We start from the raw sequence: 24,746 nt of genomic DNA, 5'->3' as shown, positions 1-24,746 counted from the left end.
CTTGAGACAACAATACCATCTTAAAAACTGCATTGTGCTTTACAGTTTTCAAAGTATGTTCATGTTTTTGCTTTCAAGAAAATTTGTGACTATCAGATATCGACAGAGAAAAGCATGTGAATAGGAAAAGTCAAACTGAGATCTGAAAAATACAAAATTTTTTAACCAAATTATTCTTCTTTTAATAATGTCCTAAAACTTCACTACTAATTAAATCAATCAGCATAAGATACCCAAATCTTTAAAAAAACAAACTCTGAAACAGAAAATTTTTCTTCTTCCTACATTCTTGCTCTTCACAGAGATTACTCTCATTACCCACAACTCAAAAAGAAAGAGCCAGGCTTCCCTGGGGGCGCAGTGGTTGAGAGTTTGCCTGCCGATGCAGGGGACACGGGTTCGTGCTGCGGTCTGGGAAGATCCCACATGCCGTGGAGCGGCTGGGCCCGTGAGCCATGGCCGCTGAGCCTGCGCGTCTGGAGCCTGTGCTCCGCGACGGGAGAGGCCACAATAGTGAGAGGCCCGCATACCGCAAAAAAAAAAAAAAAAAAGAGCCATTGCTGTCTTTGAGTGTAAGTTATCACGACTGAGGGCACTAGACCAGCAGGGACAGAAGCAGCAGCATCACCTGGGAAGGTGTTAGAGATGCCAAGTCCCCAGACCCATCCAACCTACTCAATCAGAAACTCTGGAGTTTTAACAGCCCTCCATATGATTCTGATGCATGCTGAAGTTTTCAAACTATGGTCTTAGAAAATGGTTGTTTCTTTCCAACATGCCAGGATCCCTTCCCTTTCCCTGCTTCTCCTTAGCGTCTCTTTACTCTTTCTCACATTTTGCACAACCCAAAGATTTTCTCATTTGAGTGATCAATTCACCAATTACTTTGTGAGGATTTCCTACTTTCTTTCTTTTTAAAATGTGAGACTGCCTTTTAAACCATCCAATAAGTTTTAACATGTTTTACTACACATAATTTATGATGAGATGTTTACAGAGATTTTTAATATGTGTCAACAGGCATAAGGACAATCCTACACAAAAATCATTTTGTAAATGGACTGCTTTTTCATTCCATCTTAAACGGTATGCAAAATAACACATTTGTAGGAAATTTTTTAAATAAATCATTATACCTGTCAAACAGTTTACAAAGAAGAAAGTTTTCCATGGCCATCAAAATCACCACTTTCTTACAGAAACATCTCTTTTGACATTTATACAATCCGCTCCTTCACTGCATCTTACTCACCTGTGTACATAATGCAGTTGATGAACTGAATCAATTGCTATCACCATCTCAGCCAAGTAAAATCGAGCCATATCTTCAGGCAATCTATCTTCAAATTTGCTTAGTAGAGTAAGCAAATCCCCACCAACATAATAATCCATAACCAGGTACTGAGAATGAAAAATAAAATGTACTCAATAAATAAGGGGGAAAAAACAATGTATCTAATGTAAACCAAGGTCAAATAGCACTGGATCAAATACTTTTGTTGTTAATTAACAAGGAGCTGGGTAAGACGATCAGCAGCAGTCACTTATAAGTCTTGAAAATTTCATAAAGCAGTTAATAAATCTTCTAAAAACTGGGGCAGGAAACAATATAGGATTATCACTGCTTTGCTGTTGTTTTTTGCAAAGTAAAAATATGGAAAAGTAACATCATCATCAACTACAACAATAAACCACAGTTTTACCAACATTTCATAGAAGAATAAACATTTAAACTTCTCCAAATAAATTTTTAAAACTCAGAATAAGACAGTCATTTACGTTGAATAAATTCATCTTCATCTCACTACATTTTCCTTATTTCATCTTGAACCAATAACAACTTTATTATGACCAGCACTTGGATCAGCATTTGGAAGCCACTGGTATATAAAATATATAGCAATTCTCACCATATGCTTCTCTTCCCATTTCTGATACTGTGCAAGTATCAGAATGGATTTTTTCTTAAGTATACATAAACAGAAGCCAACTAATTTTAGATAGGAACTCTTATGGGTATGTGTGTGTGATACTGTGATTTATAATAAGAAATATATATTTTTTGGAATAGAGCAGAGAGTTCCTTAAAACCATTGGAATTTCCTAAGTGACAAGATAAAGGCGTCTTTTGTTATTTATAACAAGTCCCTTTCAACCACACCTAAGTTTATGTTAATGAGGTGACTTTTGGAAAACCCCTAGGAAACCTAAGGATGGGAGCTGGTTGCCAGGGAACCAACCAAGATTAGGGTATTGGAACTTTCAGTCTCACACCCTCACCTCCCAACCCCGGACCTCCAGGGAAAGGGACTGGAAGTTGAATCAATCATCAACAGCCATATGATCCAACAATCCCACTCCTGGGCTTAAATCTGGAGAAAACTCTAATTCAAAAAGAAACATGTACCCCAATGTTCACAGCAGCACTATTTACAAAAGCCATGACATGGAAGCAACCTAAATGTCCAAGGACAGATGAATAGATAAAGAAGATGTGGTATATATATATATACAATGGAATACCACTAAGCCATAAAAAAGAATAAAATGCCATTTGCAGCAACATGGATGGACCTAGAGATTATCATACTAAGTGAAATTAAGTCAGAAAGAGAAGGACAAATACCACAATATATCACTTATATGCAGAATCTAAAATGTAACACAAACGAACTTATGTTCAAAACAGAAACAGACTCACAGACATAGACATAAACAAACTTATAGTTACCAAAGGGGAAAGGGGGTGGGAGAAGGATAACTTATGAGTTTGGGATTAGCAGATACAAGCTATTATACATAAAATAGAGAAACAACAAGGTCCTACTGTACAGCACAGAGAACTATACTCAATATTCTATAATAAATCATAATAGAAAAGAATATGTATGTATATATATAAGAGTATATATGTATATATTGTATATATACATATATATGTGTATATATACATATATATGTATATGCATATATATACATTATACATATATATATGTATATATAAGAATAACTGAATCACTTTGCTGTACACCAGAAACTAACACATTGTAAATCAACTATACTTCAATTTTAAAAAAAAATCAACGGTCAATTATTTAATCAATCATGCTTAAGTAATGAAGCCTTCATAAAAAACCAGCATGGGGTTTAGACAGTGCCCAGGTTGGCAAACAAGTGGAGGTGCTGGGAGAGTGGTACATTCTTGGAGAGGGCATGAAGCTCCATGCCCCTTTCCTTATACCTGCCCTACACATCTCTTTCATTGGGCTGTTCCTGAGTTCTGTGAGCTGCTCTAGCAAAGCAACTGAATCAGAGGAAGGGGTAGTGGAAATCTCTGATCTATAGCCTGTAGGTCAGAAGCACAAGTAACAACATGGACTTCGGACTGGGGAGTATGGGGAGCCATCTTGCAGGACTGAACACTCAACCTGTGAGATCTGATGCTATCTCCAGTTAGACAGCATCAGAATTGAGTTAAATTATAGGACACCCAGCTAGCGTGGGAGAACTGCTTGATGTGCGGAAAACCCACACATCTAATGTCAGAAGTGAAGTACTGTGCAGAGAGTACTGTGTGTAATGTAAATAAAAACAACAGAGTGTTCCTTTACACCGTGTGTATACCAAAAAAGAAAAAACAAGGAGTATACACCAAAATGTTGACAGCGATTATCTCTGGGTTGTTAGATTACAGACTATGTCACAGCTTTTTGTTATTTTCTGGATTGCTTTATAAATGTGTATTACATATACATGTGTATATTACGTTATGTCATGTTATGTCATGTCATACAGTGAGTGAAAACTGGACATAGTGGAAAGATGGACTTTGTAGTCAGAGAGACCTGTATTCAAATTCTGACTATGGGTTATAAGTGGCTTTTGAAAGATTAATTTCTTTGGTACTTTACTTTCTCATCTATATAACTACAATAATGATACCTTCTTCAGAGTATAGCACTTAGCATGATGGTTAGTAAATTGAATATATTTAGAATGTCAGTTATAATGTCTTAAAGTTCAGGTGATTTTATTATAGAATGGAGTTATTATTTCAAGGATATTACCAAGTAATATCTTATTGACATTAAGAGTTAAAGAGTCTTGAGAAAATTCACATTCTTTTTTTGTTTGTTTGTTTGTTTTTGCGGTATGCGGGCCTCTCACTGTTGTGGCCTCTCCCTTTGCGGAGCACAGGCTCCGGACGTGCAGGCTCAGTGGCCATGGCTCACAGGCCCAGCCGCTCCGTGGCTTGTGGGATCCTCCCGGACCGGGGCACAAACCCGTGTCCCCTGCATCGGCAGGCGGACTCTCAACCACTGTGCCACCAGGGAGGCCCCACATTCTTATTACTATACATTAGAACTACAAGCATGGGCAATTTTGTTAAATAAAAGAAACTTATTTCATGTTTTAAATCTTCGAAAGTTAGGGCAACAGTGTATTTCAAATCCTGGTCTGTGGTTTACTTGCTATATTTACTAGGCCTAATGTTTAACAGTCTCTGTCAAGAAGGTTAGAACAAAATAATTTAATGTAATAAAATTTTGTTAACATAAACATGTTGCTAGAATTGGCAATGGATGTAGAGCAGAAATCCACAGCTCTTACTTTAAAAAGAAGTATTTTGAGTATAGTAGCAAACACAGAAAGTTTTCAAACAAAAAACAAGTCTATATTAAAATTGGAATCTAATATTTATACATAGTCATATAACAGAACTCATTTCTTCAATAAACATTTACTAGGTGCCAATCAGGATTTTTTTTGGTACCAAACAGAGGATAAAGAGATCAAAGGCTTATACATCAAAGGCTTTCCTCTCTTGAAAGTGTACTTTTGCCACCCACGGTCACCATTTAAAACTTAGGCTCCTTGAGTCATCATCTATCTTCTACTTTCATCCACATACTGCTATGTGCTTCCCTTAATAAACCCATGGATCCCTTCACTTCCAAGCTTTCACTGTGCCTTACTGAACCTCTTCTACAGTAAACAACGTCCTTGAGATAGAATAAAAAATGATGAATACATAAATATTCCTAGTTTTCCTTTCCTGCTGGCTGCTAAACAGTGCTCTGGCTTTGCCTACTCACATTCTTTCCCCACCTTGTCCTCAGAGGTAAAGTAGCTGTAGTTAAGACAGAATTCAGCAACTGGGAGAAGCAAGAAGCAGAAAACACAAAAGTTTCTCAAGAGAAAAGCAATGAGTTGAAGATGAACTACACTTGCAATAGGGTTCTAGTGTTAGGGAGACAAAAATGCATCCAGAAAGGCAAACAAGTAATAACCTCACATACGAAAAAAGCACCTTTTCCTCTATAACATATCCCAATGAATGTCTCTAAGTCATTCTTTTATGTTTTTTCCTTTGTTCACTACAACATTCAACTAAATCATCAAGGTCTTGTTGAGTCTACTCCCTGCTAAATCTCTGTGAAGTCCATCTACTTCCAACCCTACCCACTACCAACAATCCTAACCCAGGCTCCTGGCCTCTCGACTATATTACTACTACAGGTTTAAGACCAAAGTGAATAGCTTTCTACAATATATTTTATTCTGTAGATAATTTTCTTGGGAATGGAAAATAGAATACAGAATAAGAAAGGAACAAATAAATTCATTTACTAAGTCCACAGATACTTATATATAAGAACCTACTATGTGCTAATAATACACTTATGCAATGGAGATATTACAATAAATTAGACATAATTCTTGCCTTCACGGTATTTACAATCTAATGAAGAAGAAAACACAAATTAATGGGCAATTTCAGTGTAATATAAATCTTTGACAGGGATAAGAAGAGGGTATTGCTGCAGGCTCTTAAAGGAAAAGAACCCAACCTTTTAATCAGGTTCATTCATTCATCTGTCTGAAATTTATTTTTGTACAAGGTAGGAAGACTATTTTCTTATATACAGGGAGTCAATTATCTAAAACAAGTAGTTAAATATTCCATTCTTTCCCCCAGTTTAACTGAAATGCCCCCTCATTGTATTTTAAGACACTAATACACTTGGATCTGCTCCTGGGCACTCTATTCTGCTACAGTTGTCTATTTCTATACCAATATCATATTGTTCTCATTGACTAATTAGTAAAATTTAATATCCAGTAGGACAAGTTCTTACTTATAGACTACCTTTAAAATATTACTCAATATGGCAAAAGTGTCTTTAAACAAGTTTAAGAAAACCATAGACTGAGGCAATATTCATAAGACATGTCAAGGAGATGATAATCCTAACATAAAGAGGTCCTACCAGTTGTTAAGAAGAGGGCAAGCAATCCAACAAAACTAGGTTGAGGCTATTAACAGGCTATTTCCTCACATAAAAGGAAACACAATTAGCCAATTAATATTGGGCTGGCCAACAAATTCGTTCGGTTAGTGAATACGCTGTTCAATAAAGTTCTTCGTGAAAGTGAAAAATGTCTTTTATTTTTACTTAAAACTGAACGAACTTGTAGGCCAACCCAATACATCGTCAAAACCAAAGCAACAAAGAGATATCTTTCACCAATTAGATTAGCAAAATGATCATTACTGTTTGGGAGAAAGTGACTTAAAACAACACTGCTTTTTTGGAAGACGATCAACTACAACTATTTGGGAAAGTAATTTCACAGTATCTACTGAATTTTAAAAGGTGCATACCCCTTGATCCAGCATTTCCACTCTTAGGGATATAGTCAATTAAAATAAAAGCTCCAATGTGTAAGGCATATGGGCAAGTATGTTTACTGGACAGCACTGTTGATAACTGGAACAAATAAGAAAGTATGAATAGAGATCAACAAGAAAACTGTTAAATGGATCCATTCAACATATCCATTCTATGAAATATGATACTGTTGCCCAAAAGAAAAATTAAATACATATGCCCATGAGATATTTTAAGCAACAACAGCAAGTTGCAGAGTAATATATACTTTGTAATCCCGTTTTTATAAAAAGGAAGAAAATATACATATACACACAAACATTCAATTATACAAAGCGTAAAAAATGAAAGGATACAGCAAAGTTAACATTAGTTACCTCAAGAGGGTGAAATGAAAGATGAAGGTAAGGACTATTAACTTTTTAATGTATATAGATCTCTGTATTGTATAGAGGAAAAGACCTAGTCAAATCGAAGTTGACCAATGGAGTAAAGTTCTGCAAAAGGCCAAAGGTGATGGAGTCAAAGGGAAAGGTTGATAGGAATAAGCCTAAATATAAAGATATAACTCATCCACATTGAGAAAAAAGATAAGAACAGGCCCAAATATGGATAAATTTGTATACGGGGGAAGGATGAAAGGAAACGCTGAGGTCAGAGCACAGAAAGTTAAGAAAGTTCATACTTGAGTAACCAATAGCTTTCACTTTTTCCAGGAAGTAGGGGGTTATAGAATGAGGGTGCAGGAATATTTGTATAATGTCACTATACTGGAGATAGGGATCATAACTGTTATTCCTGCTTTATGGCTATGTAATAAGAGACAATACAGATAAATGATTTGCCCAAACATTACATTAAAGAGTAGGAAAGCCAGAACTCAGAGTTCTTGATCTTTGATCAGTTTCATTCTTACTCCAATTAAAGAAAGTCAGTGTTCAGTAAAAAAGCTGACAATACCCATGACATAAAAGAGTATGTGCTAAACATCAGAATAACAAATACGAAATTAAGGATACAGGCTGAGTCCTCAGAAATCTTGTATCCCTCCAAAATAAACAGATCTCTAGGTGTAGATATACACATCAGAAAATTTCCAACTCTGAATTTCTAAAAAATCTCCAATTCAAAGTTTGTGCTTTTTAAGGAACTACAATCCAAGGAAAGAATGCTAAAGCATGTGAAACATACAATAAATAGATTGTGTCCAGAGAAAATACATTTCACAGAACAGATATGCTTTTAGAAGGCTTCTTACGGAGAATACCAAACTCCTTTGGTCATCTTGCTGTCACAAGAAGAGATTAATAGTCAATCCTTAGAGCCCCACCTTTATTATCCCTCCTAGCCCTTTTTTTTTCACTCTTACAAAGATACCTTTCCAATAATTTCTATCTCCAACACAAACTGGATTCCTGTAAAGAATTTAAAGTTCATATGACTAATTACAGTTTAATATTTAAATATCTTTCATCCTCTAATCAGTTTACAAATGCTAATTCAAAAAGCAAAATTTTTGCTTTAAATATTTTCCTATCTGTTCTTTTTTCTTCCTCAAACATAAAATAATAGAAAACAGTGAATAAGAAAATGTGAGGAAAAAGAAATTTCATTGATTTGTAATATTCTAAATGATATCTAAGTGATAAGAAGTTTATGTGCCCATATAGATACAACCTAAGTAGGTTTGTATTTAATGAGTTTTTCTTAAGGAAAAAATGTTCTAATCACACCTTAATATCATTCATTAAATTATGCAGGTTCTTCCTAAACAAATAAAATGCACATATGCTATGACCATATATTTTTTTCATAAACTGGCTATAGTGATATTTGAGCATATTACAAATGAAAGTCAAATTATTTACCACAGCTTCCTTGAATTGTATAGCTCTGTAAATCATGTTACTTATTTGACTGCTTTAGGGCTACTAGGGTTAAAAGTTATTTTGGAAAATAACTATGTATAATAAAATTTCTTTTTGGGTATCTAAAACAAGGCTTGTCAACATTTTTAAATGATTTTATTTTCTTATATTTCATGAATATTCAAAAGAAAATCTTTGATGATAACAAGACAATTTAGGACTCCTGACTCTTGAGACTAATAGACCATGAAGGTTTCCCTAAACTAAAGAAAAACTGCAGTTTACAGGAGAGCTGACTACTAGAGTATTTCAGTCCTCCTCCGGTTATTGTGGAATTTTAATTCTAATATAATTAATGGCTGATATATACACACAATTTCTTAGAAGTGTCTTTGAAAAAGAAATATTAATCCTAATCTCAAATGCAAAGAGCACAGATAAGACTAAATAACTCAGAGGAGAGAGAACGATAAGTCAGGCTTTTATTCATTGAAAATTTGGCAAAATTTTTGCTATATAAAATTTGGTATTTGGACATTTTATTTCTGTATCTATATATATTTCTATATTTATAGCAAAATGTAGAGTTTTAAGCAATCCATAAATATACAGTGTTACATCTATCTACAGTAGAATTCATTGTCATAGTGGATTTTAGTCCTTATCCAAAAACTTCTGAAAAGTCATCATGATAAACTGTTACAATTTTGCTAAGCAAATACTTGGCATGTGTTCAATTTACTCTTAATTTTGCTGACAAATCTATGCAGATTATATTTGCACTGATACATTCATCCCTAAAATCTCATATAAGTATGGTAATTCAAGTCAAATATTCCATTCAATTTAACAACTGAGCAACTGAGATGTGCAAAGCTCTACATTATGACTTTTAAACAATTCTGACTATAACCCACAAAAATAATATGGTTTATATGATTATTCAGTAACCATTATAAAAGAAATGTCATGAAAACAATATTTACTCTTACTATTTGAACTCTGTCATTTCCTAGTCTATTTAATTTTTAAATGCTGGTGTAACCTACTAAATTGATTTTATGACTCACAATTTGAGGTTTGAAAAACACTTTTACACTCTGGAAGCATGTACGGGATACAAAGACAATAATGACCCTGTTTGAACACCTGAACCTGGCCTGAAATCAGATGAACTTCACGGCTATTAAGTACACTAACCTCTAATTATATTTTAGCTAAAGATAGCAGGGTTCATGTCATCTATTTAAAACTTTTTTAAGTTGTACCAAAAAAATCAAAGATATAGACATACATAGGTTAATCATATAAGAGCAGTACTAAAAAATGTAAAGCTAAAATGAAATAAGAAAGATTAATTCAAACTGGGAATTCTGGAAATACTGTTAAGATGTAGAATTTGAGTACAATTCTAAAGTATTAGCTAGACTTCAACTAGTGGACTAGTTTGAAGTCAGGACTAGTGGCAGGAAGAGGAAGGAGTGGCACTAGTATGAAAGATATCATGGACAATAAAAACTAAGACAGAAAGTAAAAGAGTACAGAGAATGCTCAAGAATGGAGGGTATTCCCTCCACTGAGGCTGAAACAGAGAATTTGGGCAGGCACAATAGTTCCAGTCATATCTTTTTATTTACCACTATACTATACTTAACACTATTAATGGTTTTCTCTACCAACTCTCCTTTCAGTTTCCATGGTGCAGTATTTTGATTCTCTTTCTTGCTCTGACCATTTCCATTAGTTTTCTACTTCTTGGGGTGCCCTATCTCTGACTTCTCTAGGCAAACTTGCTTTCTCATTTACAAGCACTGCTCAGTGATTCTCATTTACTCCTTGTATTCACTGTTATCTACAAAAGGCGTTGGCCAAGTTTTCCTGTAAAGGACCAGAGAGTAAATACTTTAGGCTTGGCAGGCCAAGAGGCAAAATCAAGGATATTATATAGGCACATATATAATGAGAGAAAACAAATTTCCACACATTTCATTAGCAAAATGCAAAATATAATAATGATAATTGAATACAATTTTTTAAATATGGACTACTAATGAGAAAATGTAATTCTTTTGTGGAGAGAGGGGAATAGAACAGTTTGCTTAACTGGGGCTCAAAGTGAGTATTCCCTACCATCAAAAACCTACTGCAAATGTAAATCTGCAAATGCTGATCTGTATTGAGAGTCTACATATTTCATCTGTGAAACTCTTTTCACAAAGACAGGTACTGCCAAATACTTGTATCAGTTCATGAGTATATAATTCTGATTGAGCATATTCCTCTACTTGAAAGGCATTTATAGAATGTTATTAAAAATTTCTCCTGATTCCTGTGTATAAGTATGTCATTACTGCAGATTAACCACTTCTAACTGAAATTTAGGTGGAAGTTCTCAACTGCCCAGTTAAATGGATGTTGAACTACAAACATTTCCTTTGCACTTGCATCAAGTTCCAAAAATTGCTGCTAGAACTGTAGTTTGAGCTCAAAAGATTTATCAGCTGCAAATCTATGTGGAAATGGAAATCTCACTCCTTTTTACTTTTGACAGCATGGGAAGTAGATACAGCAGCCTGACATTACTTGTGATTCAAACAATGACAGTTGTCAAAATGACTTCACCACAGCATAGTTTTGCATATAAGTGTTTGTTTTGCCTTGTAATTTTATTTTAAATTTCTTTTTAAAATATATCAAGTCTACAGGAAAAGCTAATTTCCAAGCCTTTTCAATACTTCATAATAATGGTTGAGGGTGGGGTTTTTTGTTCAGTCATATTTCAATTGGTCCTTTGTTCAAAACATCGCAATAAAATGTTACCACTGCAAAACCAGTGAATGGCTGTATGGTACAGCAAGAATGTTTAGCTTTGATTTCTGATAAAAATCCATGGAAATGATAATAGTTGTTTCCAAAAAACGGAATGAAGCGCAACGTTGATACTACTGGTTCAACACATGATAGATTCAAATATTTGCTGCAAACTACCTGCTGATTAATAAGACAATGAACATCCACATGATTTAAGCAACTAATATTTTCACATGGTTTGTAAATCTGTCCAAATAAGCCTTTTCCTGCTCATACATATTTTTACCACTCCCAACTGTAATATGTTTTAGCAGATTCCAATTCAGGTTGTACCAAATCAGTGTTTTCTCAACTTCTTTGAAGATAATATGACTGTAATGATTCCACACAAGATATTCATAGAGGCTAATTCCTCAGCTATTTCAAACTCAAACATTGACCCCTCAAGTAACAAGGACTGAGCAGAACCAGCACCATCTTTCAACTCAAGAGTCAAAGAAACCCTCTCAATGTGACAGGAAATGATTATTTCCCTGGTTTTAAAATCCACCATTGATGCTGCTCCCATTGTCCTCGATTCTTGAAGCAACTGTTCTCACCAAAACGCTAATAGTCTTAGACAAGTTTATTTTCTGTGGACACATTTCTTTGGCTGCTGCAATCAAACATGATTTAATTAACTCAAGATTGGTAAATGGCTTTCCTTGTTTGGCTAGTAAATGAGCCACTCAGGAACTTACTACAGTTGCAGCCTCATTTTCATTTTTTATTTTGTGAAAAAATTCTGCTGTGATAAGATATTGTTTTAAATTTTCTAACTTTTCTGACTGCTGCTTTCCTGTGAGTTAGGAATGCTGTGATGAGAGCTCAGTTTGGCAATGTAGACATTTATTGTATTCTATTAGTGCAAGTGAAGTGTAGTTGTGCAATAAACACTATGCCGTAATTTAATTCATTAACAAAATAATCCACACTCTACTGTGCCTTAAAAGCATGACACTGAAAAGTCTACTTTTCTTATTTTGACATGAGGCATATGCACTGTTAATTTTAAAAATAATGAAACGTCATGATATAGCACTTGAAATGCTATCAAGTTATAACTGTCACTGCACTTTGTAGTCTGACTCAGTGCAAAGCAATGAGTGACACATATAGTGTGTTACCCTCTGTCACAGTGCCAGTCTCCATCACAACTAGTCAACTCTGCCACAAAGCAGCCATAGATAATACATAAATCCATGGGCATGGCTGTGTGTCAATAAAACTTTATGAACACTGAAATTTGAACTTTATATAATATTCACATGTCATAAAATATTCTTCTTTTGATTTTTTCCAACTACTTAAAAATGTAAAAACAACTCTTAGCTTGCAGGCTGTATGAAAATAGGTGGTGAGCCAGATTTGAGCTACAGGCCAAATTCGCCAAAACCTGATCTATAAGAACTACAAGACAGCCTCAGAAACACCAGACTTACATATCTAACCCATTAAATGGATCACATGACAATTCAAACCCAACATATATCAAATTAAACTAATCGTCTTCCCACCTACTTTAAATTTTCTCTTCCTCCTATATTCCCCAACTCAATTCATCACCTACCAACCACTGAATCCCACAAGTCAGACACCAGAAAACTGGGAATCATTCTGACTCCTCTCTCCTCCACTGACACTCACTCAAACACAAGTCCTAATTATTTTTACTTCTTAAATAGTACCTGAAACCATCCCCTCCCACTGTCACCTTTATTCAATCCCTCATTATCTGTCACCTGAATATTGTCTCCTAACTGGTCTCTCTAGTTTTGCCCCCTGAAATCCATCCCTAACACTTCTGCTAGGATGTTCTATACAAAATATAAAACTGATTATCACACTATCCTTAAAACCCTCCTGGAAATTAGAATAAAATTCGAACTCTTCTGCATGGCCTACACTCTGGAAGCCTCATTTTATACCTCTCTCCCCTCCTTATCATAATCACACGAGCCTTCCTCTCATCCCTCAAACAACCTTAGTCCTTTCCTGCCACAAACCCTTCCACAGTCCTAAAACAGCAGCTTCCAATCTTGCTCTGTGAAAGAACCCTGAGAAAGCATGAAGGAAAGTGGAAGGAGGAAGCTAAGAGATCAGTCAGGGCAGTTGCATTTCTATACGTTTCATTGTATAGGCTTTCAGATATAATGTCATTTTACAAAACACACACACTAGAGTTCCATGATCAAAAAAATATTTGTTTTTGAAACTCATGACTGTAAAAGTCTAATTTCCTTACCATAACGTATAAGGTGCTATATTATGTGACTCTTTCATCTCTCCTCCCTCATCCCCAAGCCTCTTTTTCTATCCTTCATCAAGAGGAACATAACAGGTGGCTTCAAATGTCCATGCTCACCAAGCAATCTCCGCCTCTTCTCCCTTCTTGGTTTAGCCAATGTACATTTGTCTTAGAACAGCCCTTATTGACTTCATACCTTGAATAACTTATATTTTTCTTATATGAAACAATGTGAAAATATTATTTACTTGACTGTGAATTCCTTGTCTGGTTCCCCTCACAAGAATGTAAGAATAAGAAAAGAGGTCCTTTGTCTGTCTTATTCACTAGTGAGTCTCTAGAATCTAAAGAACAATGCCTAGCACACAGCACATGTCCAATAAATATCAAATTAATGAAAAATGTCTTATTAATTTTTATATCCCAGTACATAGTAGTAGTAGCTGGCACAAAGCAGGAACTCAACACATGTATGCTAAAAACTAAACCTTGAAATAAAAACTGGGGTCAGAAAATGAAGAGCTTTGAATAACAGGCCAAGGAGTTGTACACTCGACTGTGACAGATATCACCTATTTTCCTATTTACTTGTTCATCTCTTCAATCTTCAATTGGTAGTGCTTCTAACAGTTTGATTTTCCTCCAAGCTCTGTCCCAACTTCTTTTGTCAAGTGGTTCATGATGTTAATATAAAATTAGACACAGCCTAGATTTTGAATATGGCTCTACTTAAAGTAACACATGACAACTTTGAAAAATATGTAAAATTCTAAATAGTAATAGAATACTACAAATAAGATATCTTGAGAAAATAATGCAAAAAAATCCTGACCACCTTTTATAGAATGTAAATCTGTTTGGATTTAGTTTTGACGTGTTTATTAAAAAACATAAAAAATTCCAACGGAAAGGTATTGAATTACCCAGGGAAAGAAATCACATATCAAAATAAACAACTTATACTCTGAAATTCAGTGGTTTTCTAAATAACATTTACATTTAAATAATGCTTAAGAGAAAATAATGCTAAATTCTGCCAATAAAAAATTAATAAGGATATAGAAACATATAAAAAGTGACTCTTACTAAGTTATTGTCATCTTGGAAAGCATAATGCAAAGTTGTAATCCATTTATTGTCTCCATTCACTAACACATCCCTTTCTTCACGAAAACATGCTGTCTGAAAAGGAAAAAAACATTTTTTTAGATAAAGAATACTTCATGTAAAACTAGGAAATATATTATGCAAACAATTGCTTAAAATATTTATTACACTTTCTGTTCTGAAAAGGGAATACATCTAATATTATATGACTTTCCAATAAGTCAAGTTTCAAAGACTCCTCAGAAATTGAACAACTGGAACAGTACACTTACAAGTATTTTATATTTAAAAATACTGTTGTAGTTCAAAAAAATCAGAAAAATACACAGAATTATTTAACAACCATGGTCCAATCTACCATCTAGATAATATAAATGTCAACATTTTGTCACATTTACTTCTGATCATTTTGTTATTAAGAAAATATGATACAAGTTGTAGCCTTCCTATTCCTACAGCATTCCTGTCCCTCCTCCTCTGAGAAAATGAATAATCTGAAGTTAGTATATATTCTTCCCATCACATGCTTTATTATACATGTATGTGTCCAAAAACAATAGAATTGTCTTGTGTTTTGAAAACTTCCATGAATAGTGTAATTTCATCTATCCCTTTGCATAGATGGCTATTTACCTTTTAATTGCTGTGGTATTCCATTGTATGAATACGGCAGAATTTATTTATGTAACCCCCCAATCACGAAGATCACCCAATTTTGTGTTATTTCAATGCTGGACAATGAATATATTTGTACAAATGTAGAGTAAGTCCCCTACATACGAACCTTCAAATTGTGAACTTTCAAAGATGCGAACATGTGTTCGCATGTCCAATCACGTAAGTTAGTTTCACCTGTCTGGCATACGTTGCCATATGCATGCATCCTCTACAAGTGGTTGTGCTTTTGTGTATATTTTACTGTACAGCACTGTATAGAGTACAGTAGTACAGTATTTTTATTTTCAAGCCAGGATGTCTGGAAGCAAGTGTAAAAGCAGCGGTGATGGAGCTGGTACAGTACTAACGAGACATCACTGGATCGTTTTTTCAAGGGGGTAGATAGAATTGAATCCAGCAAGGAACTAAAACCTGTGCCATCAACGTCAGGCGTGAGTGAAATTGCAGCTTGCCTTCCGTCTCCTATTGCTGACGATCCTTCAGCTCTACCATCTCCCACCTCCCCTCCCTCCTCCAGTCAGTAGCTCTCCTTGCCTGTTCACTCAATGCCAGCCCCCGTATGCCAGCTGTTGGACTGTACTACTGTACTTTTCAAGGTACTGTACTGTAAGGTTAAAAATGTTTTATTTTTTGTTTGTTTTTTATGTATTATTTGTGTGAAAAGTACTAGAAACGTATTACAGTACAGTACTATATAGCCGACTGTGTTAGTTGGACACCTAGGCTAACTTTGCTGGACTTACAAACAAGCTGGACTTACAAACGTGCTCTCAGGAATGGAACTCGTTCATTGTAGGGGACTTGCAAGAGTTTCCTAGAGTATACACTTGGAAACAGAAATACCTAGTTTTAAGCGTTTTCAACTCTACCAGATTCAGCCAATTTTCTTTCCTAAGTGGTATGCCAGTTACTACCCTCACCCTAGTGTATGAAATCTCCCCTTTTCCCCACATCCTCAACCGCACTTGGCATTGTTAAACTTTTAAGTGCATGTCAGTATGATGGGTGTGAAATAATATCTCATCATTCTTTTAATTAACATATTCCTAATTACAGGTGCAAATAAATAATTTTTTTGTTGCACTCGTTTTTTTAATCAATTTTTATTGGAGTATATTGCTTTATAATGTTGTGTTAGTTTCTACTGTACAGCAAAGTGAATCAGCTATACGTATACATATATCCCCCCTTTTTGGATTTCCTTCCCATTTAGGTCACCACAGAGGCATCGAGTAGAGTTCCCTGTAAATAAATAATTTTACATATGCTTATTGGACATCTGAGTTTTCTCTTTGAAAAACTCCCTTTGCCCATTTTCTCTAATGAATTGTCTTTTTCTTACTGATTTATAAAAGTTTTAATTTATTCTGAGGATATATTTCCACTATTATAAAGATATATCCTGGAGAACCTTAGAAATGTGTGGCTAAAATAAAAAATAACTTTATATGATACTCTATAATTCTATAATATATCTTTAAATTTTAATTAAAAAGGTGCTATGCCAAAAAGAACTGAAAGGTAAAGTAGAAAATTAAAAGTCTCCCTGAGTCACGCCCTGATAGTTTCACTGTCCACCTGTTATGTCCAGAGGTTACTACCAATATCTCAGTTGAATTTCTTCTCAGAAAATTTCTGTATACACATAAGCATATAATCACACACACACACACACACACACACACACACAACTATATTCATATGGCATCCCATCTCCCCTATCTTTCCTTCCTTTACACAGATGAGATCACAGTGCTCTGTAAGTCATTTTTTTTCAAGTAACAATATATCTGAACAGCTTTCCACACCAGTACATAGAGACCTAATTTTTCTTAATGGCTGTACCACATTCCATACACACTGAAAAAACCATCATACAGTATTCTACACATAGCAGGTGCCTAATAATTTCCCACAAGATAAAGTCAATGGCCATGATATATAAAACAATTAGCATTACTTAATTTACCCTAATTAAGTACCTTAATTTTTTCCACATATTTCCATAAATTTTATTTGATGCAATAGAATTTCCAAAGCCATTTATTAAAGAGCATCACCAAGAAAAATTTTCAAAGAAATAAAGCTTAAACCAAATGAAAGGGCAGTTTTACCTGTCAATTCAATTATTAAAATCTACAATATTATGCTTTCGTTCACTTTACGGGGAAAATAGAATCACTTGACATACAACTAAGTTCTGTTTTAGACTTTAACTGACCTGAAATTATGGTTTGCTGCTAACATTTTAGAGAGGTGGTGAAGTCTGTCAAGCCTAGGAGACTCCTTTCTCCTGGCTTCATCTTACCATGACAGCTATCTGAAATTTTAAAGACATTTCCAGCTAGAATCTGGAAATGTGACTGACTGATGACTCCAAACTAAATAAAGCTCCAAAGACTACCTGTCAACAGAACAGATTAAATTTAGTAGGTTCTAATCTATTCTAAACTATGTAGTGAAAAAATAAATTAATTTTTAAAAATATAAACTATTTCTAATATAAAATTTTAAACATATACAAGAGAAAGCAGTAAAATAATCCCCTGCCCCCAATGTACCCATCAACCAATTTCAACAATTATTTTATTGTTCAATTTTATTTCATCTACACTCTCACCCACTTACCACCACCCTTCCTCCACGCACATACATGTGAACACTCACACATACGTATATACACAGAGGATTTTTTTTGACGCAAGTCTCAGACATATGATTTTACCCATACATACTTAGGTATTATAGACTATTCCTATTAATGCCTCAGATACTTAGTTTAGATGTGAAGCACAGTCTCCTTTTTTGCTTCAGTATATCACACTGTCCTCAGTTGGTTGTCACAGCTGAGGAGGGGTGAGGGGTAATGCTACCAGCATCTAGTGGGAAGAGGCCAGGGATGCTGCTTCACATCCTACAATGCATAGGACAGCCCCCAGATGGAATTATCTGGTCTCAAACGTCATAAGTGCCACTGCTGAAAAACCCTGTTCTAGATCAATATTAACCCAACCATGATGCATGTATACCAAGGATTCAATATAAAGACATTTAATAATGTCCATTTCAATTACATTTTTGAAAAAACTAAGTACGATTTTTAAAAAATCCTCCCTTAAAAAAAAGAATATTTGGACATCTAAGAATGCGATCATCACAAAGGAGAGGTTACTGGAGGCCATATAGCTTCTTCAGATTCTGTCACTCAGTTTCTATTCAACCAAACATTCTGCTTGCACAGTGACGGTTTTGAGTGTTGTGCAGTTTTTACATTGTTAATATTCAGTTACATACTGTTTAAATTTTATCCTTAATGGGTTATTGGTTAAAAAGAAAGAAGAAAAGGAATACCTATGCTGAAACAGAAGTTACTACAGACCATATATAAATGATAATAATTCTGCAAAACTGTCACGATTCTCTTCCCTAGATCCATAGGTGCATTCATCAGATCATTATTCTTATACAGAATATCCAAATTGCCCAAATACTTGGAAATCACATGTTAAAATGAGAAAAATCCATTCATGATATATCTACTTTGGCTTCTAATTTATAAGTAATAAAGACTTATCTCACCCATGAAGTATTACCACAGAAGAAGACTTTCAAATAATAATTGAATCATTCTCTCTAAGCTAATATTTGAGGGGGGAAATGTCAAGTTTTTTTTTATTTGAAAAAAATAGATACACAGGTGGAATTTTAAATCGCAAAATGCAACAACTTCAAATATCAGCTCTTACACACCAAAGCATCAATTTACTTTTAGATCTCCATATGAATATGTATTTGGTGACCAAATCAAACATGAGATACATCACATAAATCATTTGATAACATCCACAGTTGGCAAATGTGTGAGAAAACAGACATGTTTAAATACTATGAGTGCAAAGATATACTGGTCCAACTTTTTTTAGAAGACAATTTGGCAACAGCTATCGAAGTTTAAAGGTATATCCGTCCCACACAACCCAGGAATTCCACTACTGAGGAGTTTAATCTGGGGAGTGGATAAATTCTAGAGTCAGCAGGACGTGAAAGTCCCTTAGCGTAAAAGCTGTACTTAAAATCCCTTCAACCTCAGCATACACAACCTGGAGTACCTCAGGGCAGCCAACAGCAACATCTCTGATTAACAGTATTTCACAGCCCTTTCTATTTCTGTTACATTGCATATACTTCTTAGGTGGTGTGACTAGTTCTGATGCACTATTTTCTCTCTCGTTTTGAAATTTCTCTTTGCTAAACACACACAGTTAGATTTGGTGAAATAACCAAATAAAAACAGCAAAAAGGTGGAAATAATCTAAATACCCATCAATGTTTAAAAAAAAATCATCATACTAAACAATATATCCATTCAGTAGAATGAAATTATTAAAAAGAATCAAGCAGGGCTTCCCTGGTGGTGCAGTGGTTAAGAATCCGCCTGCCAATGCAGGCGACATGGGTTCGAGCCCTGGTCGGGGAAGATCCCACATGCCGTGGAGCAACTATGCCCGTGCGCCACAACTACTGAGCCTGCGCTCTAGAGCCTGCGAGCCACAACTACTGAAGCCCGCATGCCTAGAGCCCATGCTCCACAACAAGAGAAGCCACTGCAATGAGAAGCCTGCGCACTGCAACGAAGAGTAACCCCTTCTCACCACAACCAGAGAAATGTCCGCACGCAGCAACAAGAACCCAACGCAGCCAAAAATAAAATAAAAAATAAATACTTTATTTAAAAAAAATTAAAAAAGAGGGCTTCCCTGGTGGCGCAGTGGTTGAGAGTCCGCCTGCCGACGCAAGGGACATGGGTTTGTGCCCTGGTCCGGGAAGATCCCACATGCCATGGAGCGGCTGGGCCCTTGAGCCATGGCCGCTGAGCCTGCACGTCCGGAGCCTGTGCTCCGCAATGGAAGAGGCCACAACAGTGAGAGGCCCGCGTACCGCAAAAAAAAAAAAAAAAGAATTAGGTAAAAGTATAAATATGGAAAAATCCAATATATATTATTAAGTGATAAAAGCACTGTGAAAAAATCAGTCTTTTAATATGATTCCAGTATAGTAAAATTTTCTATTAAGGATAAATAAATCATCTTAATAATGATTTACTTTGAACAGAAAGACTGGACGTCTGAGGGAGGGAAAAAAAGCTTTCATTTTTTACTTGTTATTTTCTAGACTGCTTGCATTTTCTTTTTTTTTACTATACGTAGATCAGGAAGTAGAGGCAGTTCCAATCTAATGACCTCAATTCATTACTACTATTAACTACTACAGCTACTACTACTACTCCTCCTGGCACATACATGTATAAAAATAATAAAACAGGGCTAACAACAGTAACAAAAATAGTAAGACAACAGGCATAAACCAGTACTATCACAGTTAAACTAAGATATATTACTCCTCCACTTATGGTATAGAGACAATTATCTTTATTTAACAAATAAGATAACTGAGCCTTGGAAAGGTTTGACTCTTGAGATGGAGAGCATTTCTGTAAACTATAATGCATCTTCCAACGAAATGAGTAAGACATCTCCTATATGAGTGAAATCAATAAGAGTTGAATAAATCTGAAGTGAAAGTAAAATTCACAGAACAGATTAGGAGAAGTTAACTTAAGGGATTGTTGACATACTAACAAAGTTTGTAAATGATGAATCTCTAGAGATATTAATCTTTGTAACTATAAGATTATTTACTAATTGTCTATCTGCCAGGTATAGAAAGAGACAAATTTCCTAGTATCTTCAAATAATCCATGTCCCACTAATTATATATCTGTTACATACCTTAAATAGAAATAAATATGACAAACAGGTTGGAGGTAAATCTCTGAATAGTGTTCTAAAGTATCAACAATACACAGATTTAAAAAGTAAGAAATTTTGCTGCTCATTTGTAATTCATTAAGCATCATTGGTAAGACCAGTTTTCCCAAATTAGATAAGTAATGATCAGAATGGGTTTCTTTTCAATGTTTTTTTAAAAAAAGGATTTGACAATTCAAGTACAGAAATATAATTCCATCCTACTTTAAAATGAATTCCTCTTTAAAAGTTTCAATGTAGAATTTCTTCCTAAAAAATGAAAGTTTCAAATAGTTTGAGGTAAGTTCCTTTCAAATACTGAACCAGCCTTGTATCCCTCAAATAAACCCCACTTGGTCATGGTGTATGATTTGCTTTATATATTGCTGAACTCTATTTGCTAATATTTTCTTAAGGATATTTGCATCTATGTTCATGAGGCATATTGATCTTTAACTTTCTTTGTATGGTCCTTATCTGGTTATTCCATCAGAATAATACTGACCTCACGGAATGAGTGACATTCCTTGGGTCCCAAGGCCCCTAGTTTTTCCACATTCTCTCTGCCTTTCAAAGTCTTTGTATATCTGTTTTATATGTAACATCCATGGTCTTTAGCTGTACTTAATGGGAAAGATAGGAAGAAGCACATCTATTCCATCTTGCCCCAGAAACAGAACATATTAATGATTTTTAATTCAACAAAATAATATTTAATTTTTAATTATTCCTGTTTTATCTTCAATTTTGCCACTTCCTCCAGTGAGTAATGAAAGTTAAACCAGTTACTCTTTCTTTTCAAAATTCTTCCCCAACATATATACACTACCAAACGTAAAATAGATAGCTAGTGGGAAGCAGCTGCATAGCACAGGGAGATCAGCTCGGTGCTTTGTGACCACGTAGAAGGGTGGGATAGGGAGGGTGGGAGGGAGGGAGATGCAAGAGGAAAGAGATATGGGGACATATGTATATGTATAACTAATTCACTTTGTTATAAAGCAGAAACTAACACACCATTGTAAAGCAATTATACCCCAATAAAGATGTTAAAAAAAAAAGATGTTAAAAAAAAAATTTCTTCCCCAACATATCCAACATCATAAAAAGTAAGTACAAACTTTAATTAAATTTTTTAAAAGTTCTAACCCTGGAACACTAACCCACTACAATTATGAGTTCTGCAAAACAATTTGAACATAATTCTTTACTAATTTTTAATAATAAGACGTATTGCTCCAACTGCTGGCAATGCTGTCAGCCCCTCCAGGCTTTGTCTCAGCCAGCGAAAGCCTACTAGTCCAAGGCCATGTCCTTCTGAAGGGAGCCCGTATCCAATGAGTAACTGAGGCAAGTGCATAAAGGTCGACCATTTGGCCCAAGGCAGGACAACTCTGAAGGACCATTTCTGCTCCACGGATCCCTGTTGGATCAACAGAGGCTGAAGGGGCAGCTTGACTTCTCCCTGACAATCGTATTTCACCTCCTTTCCCGTCTGTCAATGTCAATTTCAAAGGCACCCCCTAATAAACAGACTGCAAACTAAACTCAATCTCAGTGTTTATTACCTGGAAAAATATGACCAGTGACACTAAGGCAATTCAGTTTTATGGAAATACAAAAGTAAATATTGAAGTTATTGAACATAACGGGCACTGGCACATATGTCAGAGAGTGACATAAAACTTTCCAGATACTCTTTTAAACATGATTTTATTACCTCTGTAATTACCTCTGGGAGGCAGAGAGGGGCTGGACTTGGGCGGGGTATAGTCAAAGAGTACCTTAGCTTTATCTGTAATGTGCTATTATTTGTTTTACAAAGAATATATCTGTAATTTCATGTGTGCAGTTTTTTTTCATTAGGCAAATAGAAAAAAAAAGACTGAAAGCAAAACTTGCCCAAAATGTTATTAATTCTAAGTGATGGAATACAAGTGATTATTAGTTTCTTCTTTGTGTTTCGTTATTTCTTCCAATTTTCTAAAAGAAAGAAATATCGAAGTATTTACTTTCACTACCACAGTATGTATCTATCATCATGGGAACCATTTTTGCTTTTCCCTATGTATTTGCTGTTTTTTCAGGTTGCTACAAGTACTGGTATATACAGAAAGATTTCTAAGGGCTAATTTCTCGTTATCCTCTTATGAATCTTACTACCCTCTAGAGGCTAACACTCAGCCTACTGAGCAGTATAATCCTTCTGCAAGTTAAAATACTTCCACACCGGTAAGTTCTGCTTCCCTGAGGCCCCTGAATGCCCTACCTCACTGAGCAACTCACTATAACCCAGAGCAGCAGGAGACCTCCAGAACCACTTCCCAAATTTACGTGTAATGTCAGGTTTGACATACATATCGGCTATTAGATATTTTTAACATCATTCCAGTCAGTCTTTCCCTCAAAATCTAGCACCAAGATTAAAATGCTGACAACTTTTGCAACAGCAGATTTTACTCCCATTTTTAATAATATGAAACAAAACATAAATGTAACTGCATAGTCAGCAATAAACAGAATTCTTACAGGCCATATTCAAAATTCCTGCAGAATACAGATAAATAATATAAACAAGTTATATCAAATTGGATATCAATCACTACAAAATTTCTTCCTATAAAAGAAACTGGTTTCCACACAACCTTTTAACATAAGTGTCTAAGCCTGACATTCAAAGGGTTTCCATTTGGTTTTCAGATAATATTAAAATCGCGTCACAAATGTAACATTCATCATAACTATAACATAATTGTGAATTACTGAATTTGTCTCTTAGGCTTTAAAAAATAATGCCATCGTAGATAAAAGGTTACTAAATGATACTTAAAGACCTATGGGCTCTCAATAATTTTATTTTTCTCTAAAAATATTTCTAAAATATTATTTAAATATTCCAATAATTAGAATCTTACCTCAGCTCTTTTCAGCATTTCCCATTTATTCAATATTTTCATGGCAAATACTTTATCTGCATTTTTTAGTTTCACTACAGCAACCTAGGAAAGGAAATACAACTTTTAAAATGTGACAAATAATACTTTTTTCAGTCATCCATTTTCCTTTTTCCTCTCTGTAAAAAAAAATAAATACCAAAATTATCAGATTTCCATGCAGTTCAAATTCTAAGATCCTAAATCAAATAATATTGTCAGTTGAAAAAGTTACATTAGTGAACATGTGCCAAACAAACAACTGTGTTTTTGAACATGGTGTCGGTTGGTGATCGTATATTATATTCTCGCTTTCAAGTTTTCTGCTCTGGAATTTAAACTCAATATCTACTATCACTAAGAAATTGACCAAAATGTACCAAATGAAATAACTAGAGCTTAAACACTGCATGCCAAATTCCAACACGATGCTACAGGGAAAGCCAGCTGCCAAAACAAACATGTTTCATGGGGATCAAACAGTATGCCATAAACTGACACGCCACATATTCTTACACACTATGCCACAACCCCCAACGTGCACGCACGCACACACACACACACACACACACACACAACCT

At 35.0% G+C, this 24,746-nt stretch overlaps 1 protein-coding gene across 1 annotated transcript in view; it reads right to left on the bottom strand.

Moving 5' to 3' along the window:
- The window catches only part of CDC42BPA (CDC42 binding protein kinase alpha), a 345,595-nt gene that overhangs the window by 213,799 nt on the left and 107,050 nt on the right, over positions 1-24,746 (bottom strand). Inside the window, 3 exon segments of the mRNA XM_032632745.1 lie at positions 1,253-1,401; positions 14,727-14,822; positions 24,148-24,231. Coding sequence (XP_032488636.1) covers positions 1,253-1,401; positions 14,727-14,822; positions 24,148-24,231 — 329 coding nt within the window.

Source organism: Phocoena sinus, chromosome 1 (genome assembly GCF_008692025.1).
Source record: "Phocoena sinus isolate mPhoSin1 chromosome 1, mPhoSin1.pri, whole genome shotgun sequence".
In the NCBI taxonomy this organism is placed as follows: domain Eukaryota; kingdom Metazoa; phylum Chordata; class Mammalia; order Artiodactyla; family Phocoenidae; genus Phocoena; species Phocoena sinus.
This window is presented reverse-complemented; position numbering and strand designations above follow the sequence as displayed.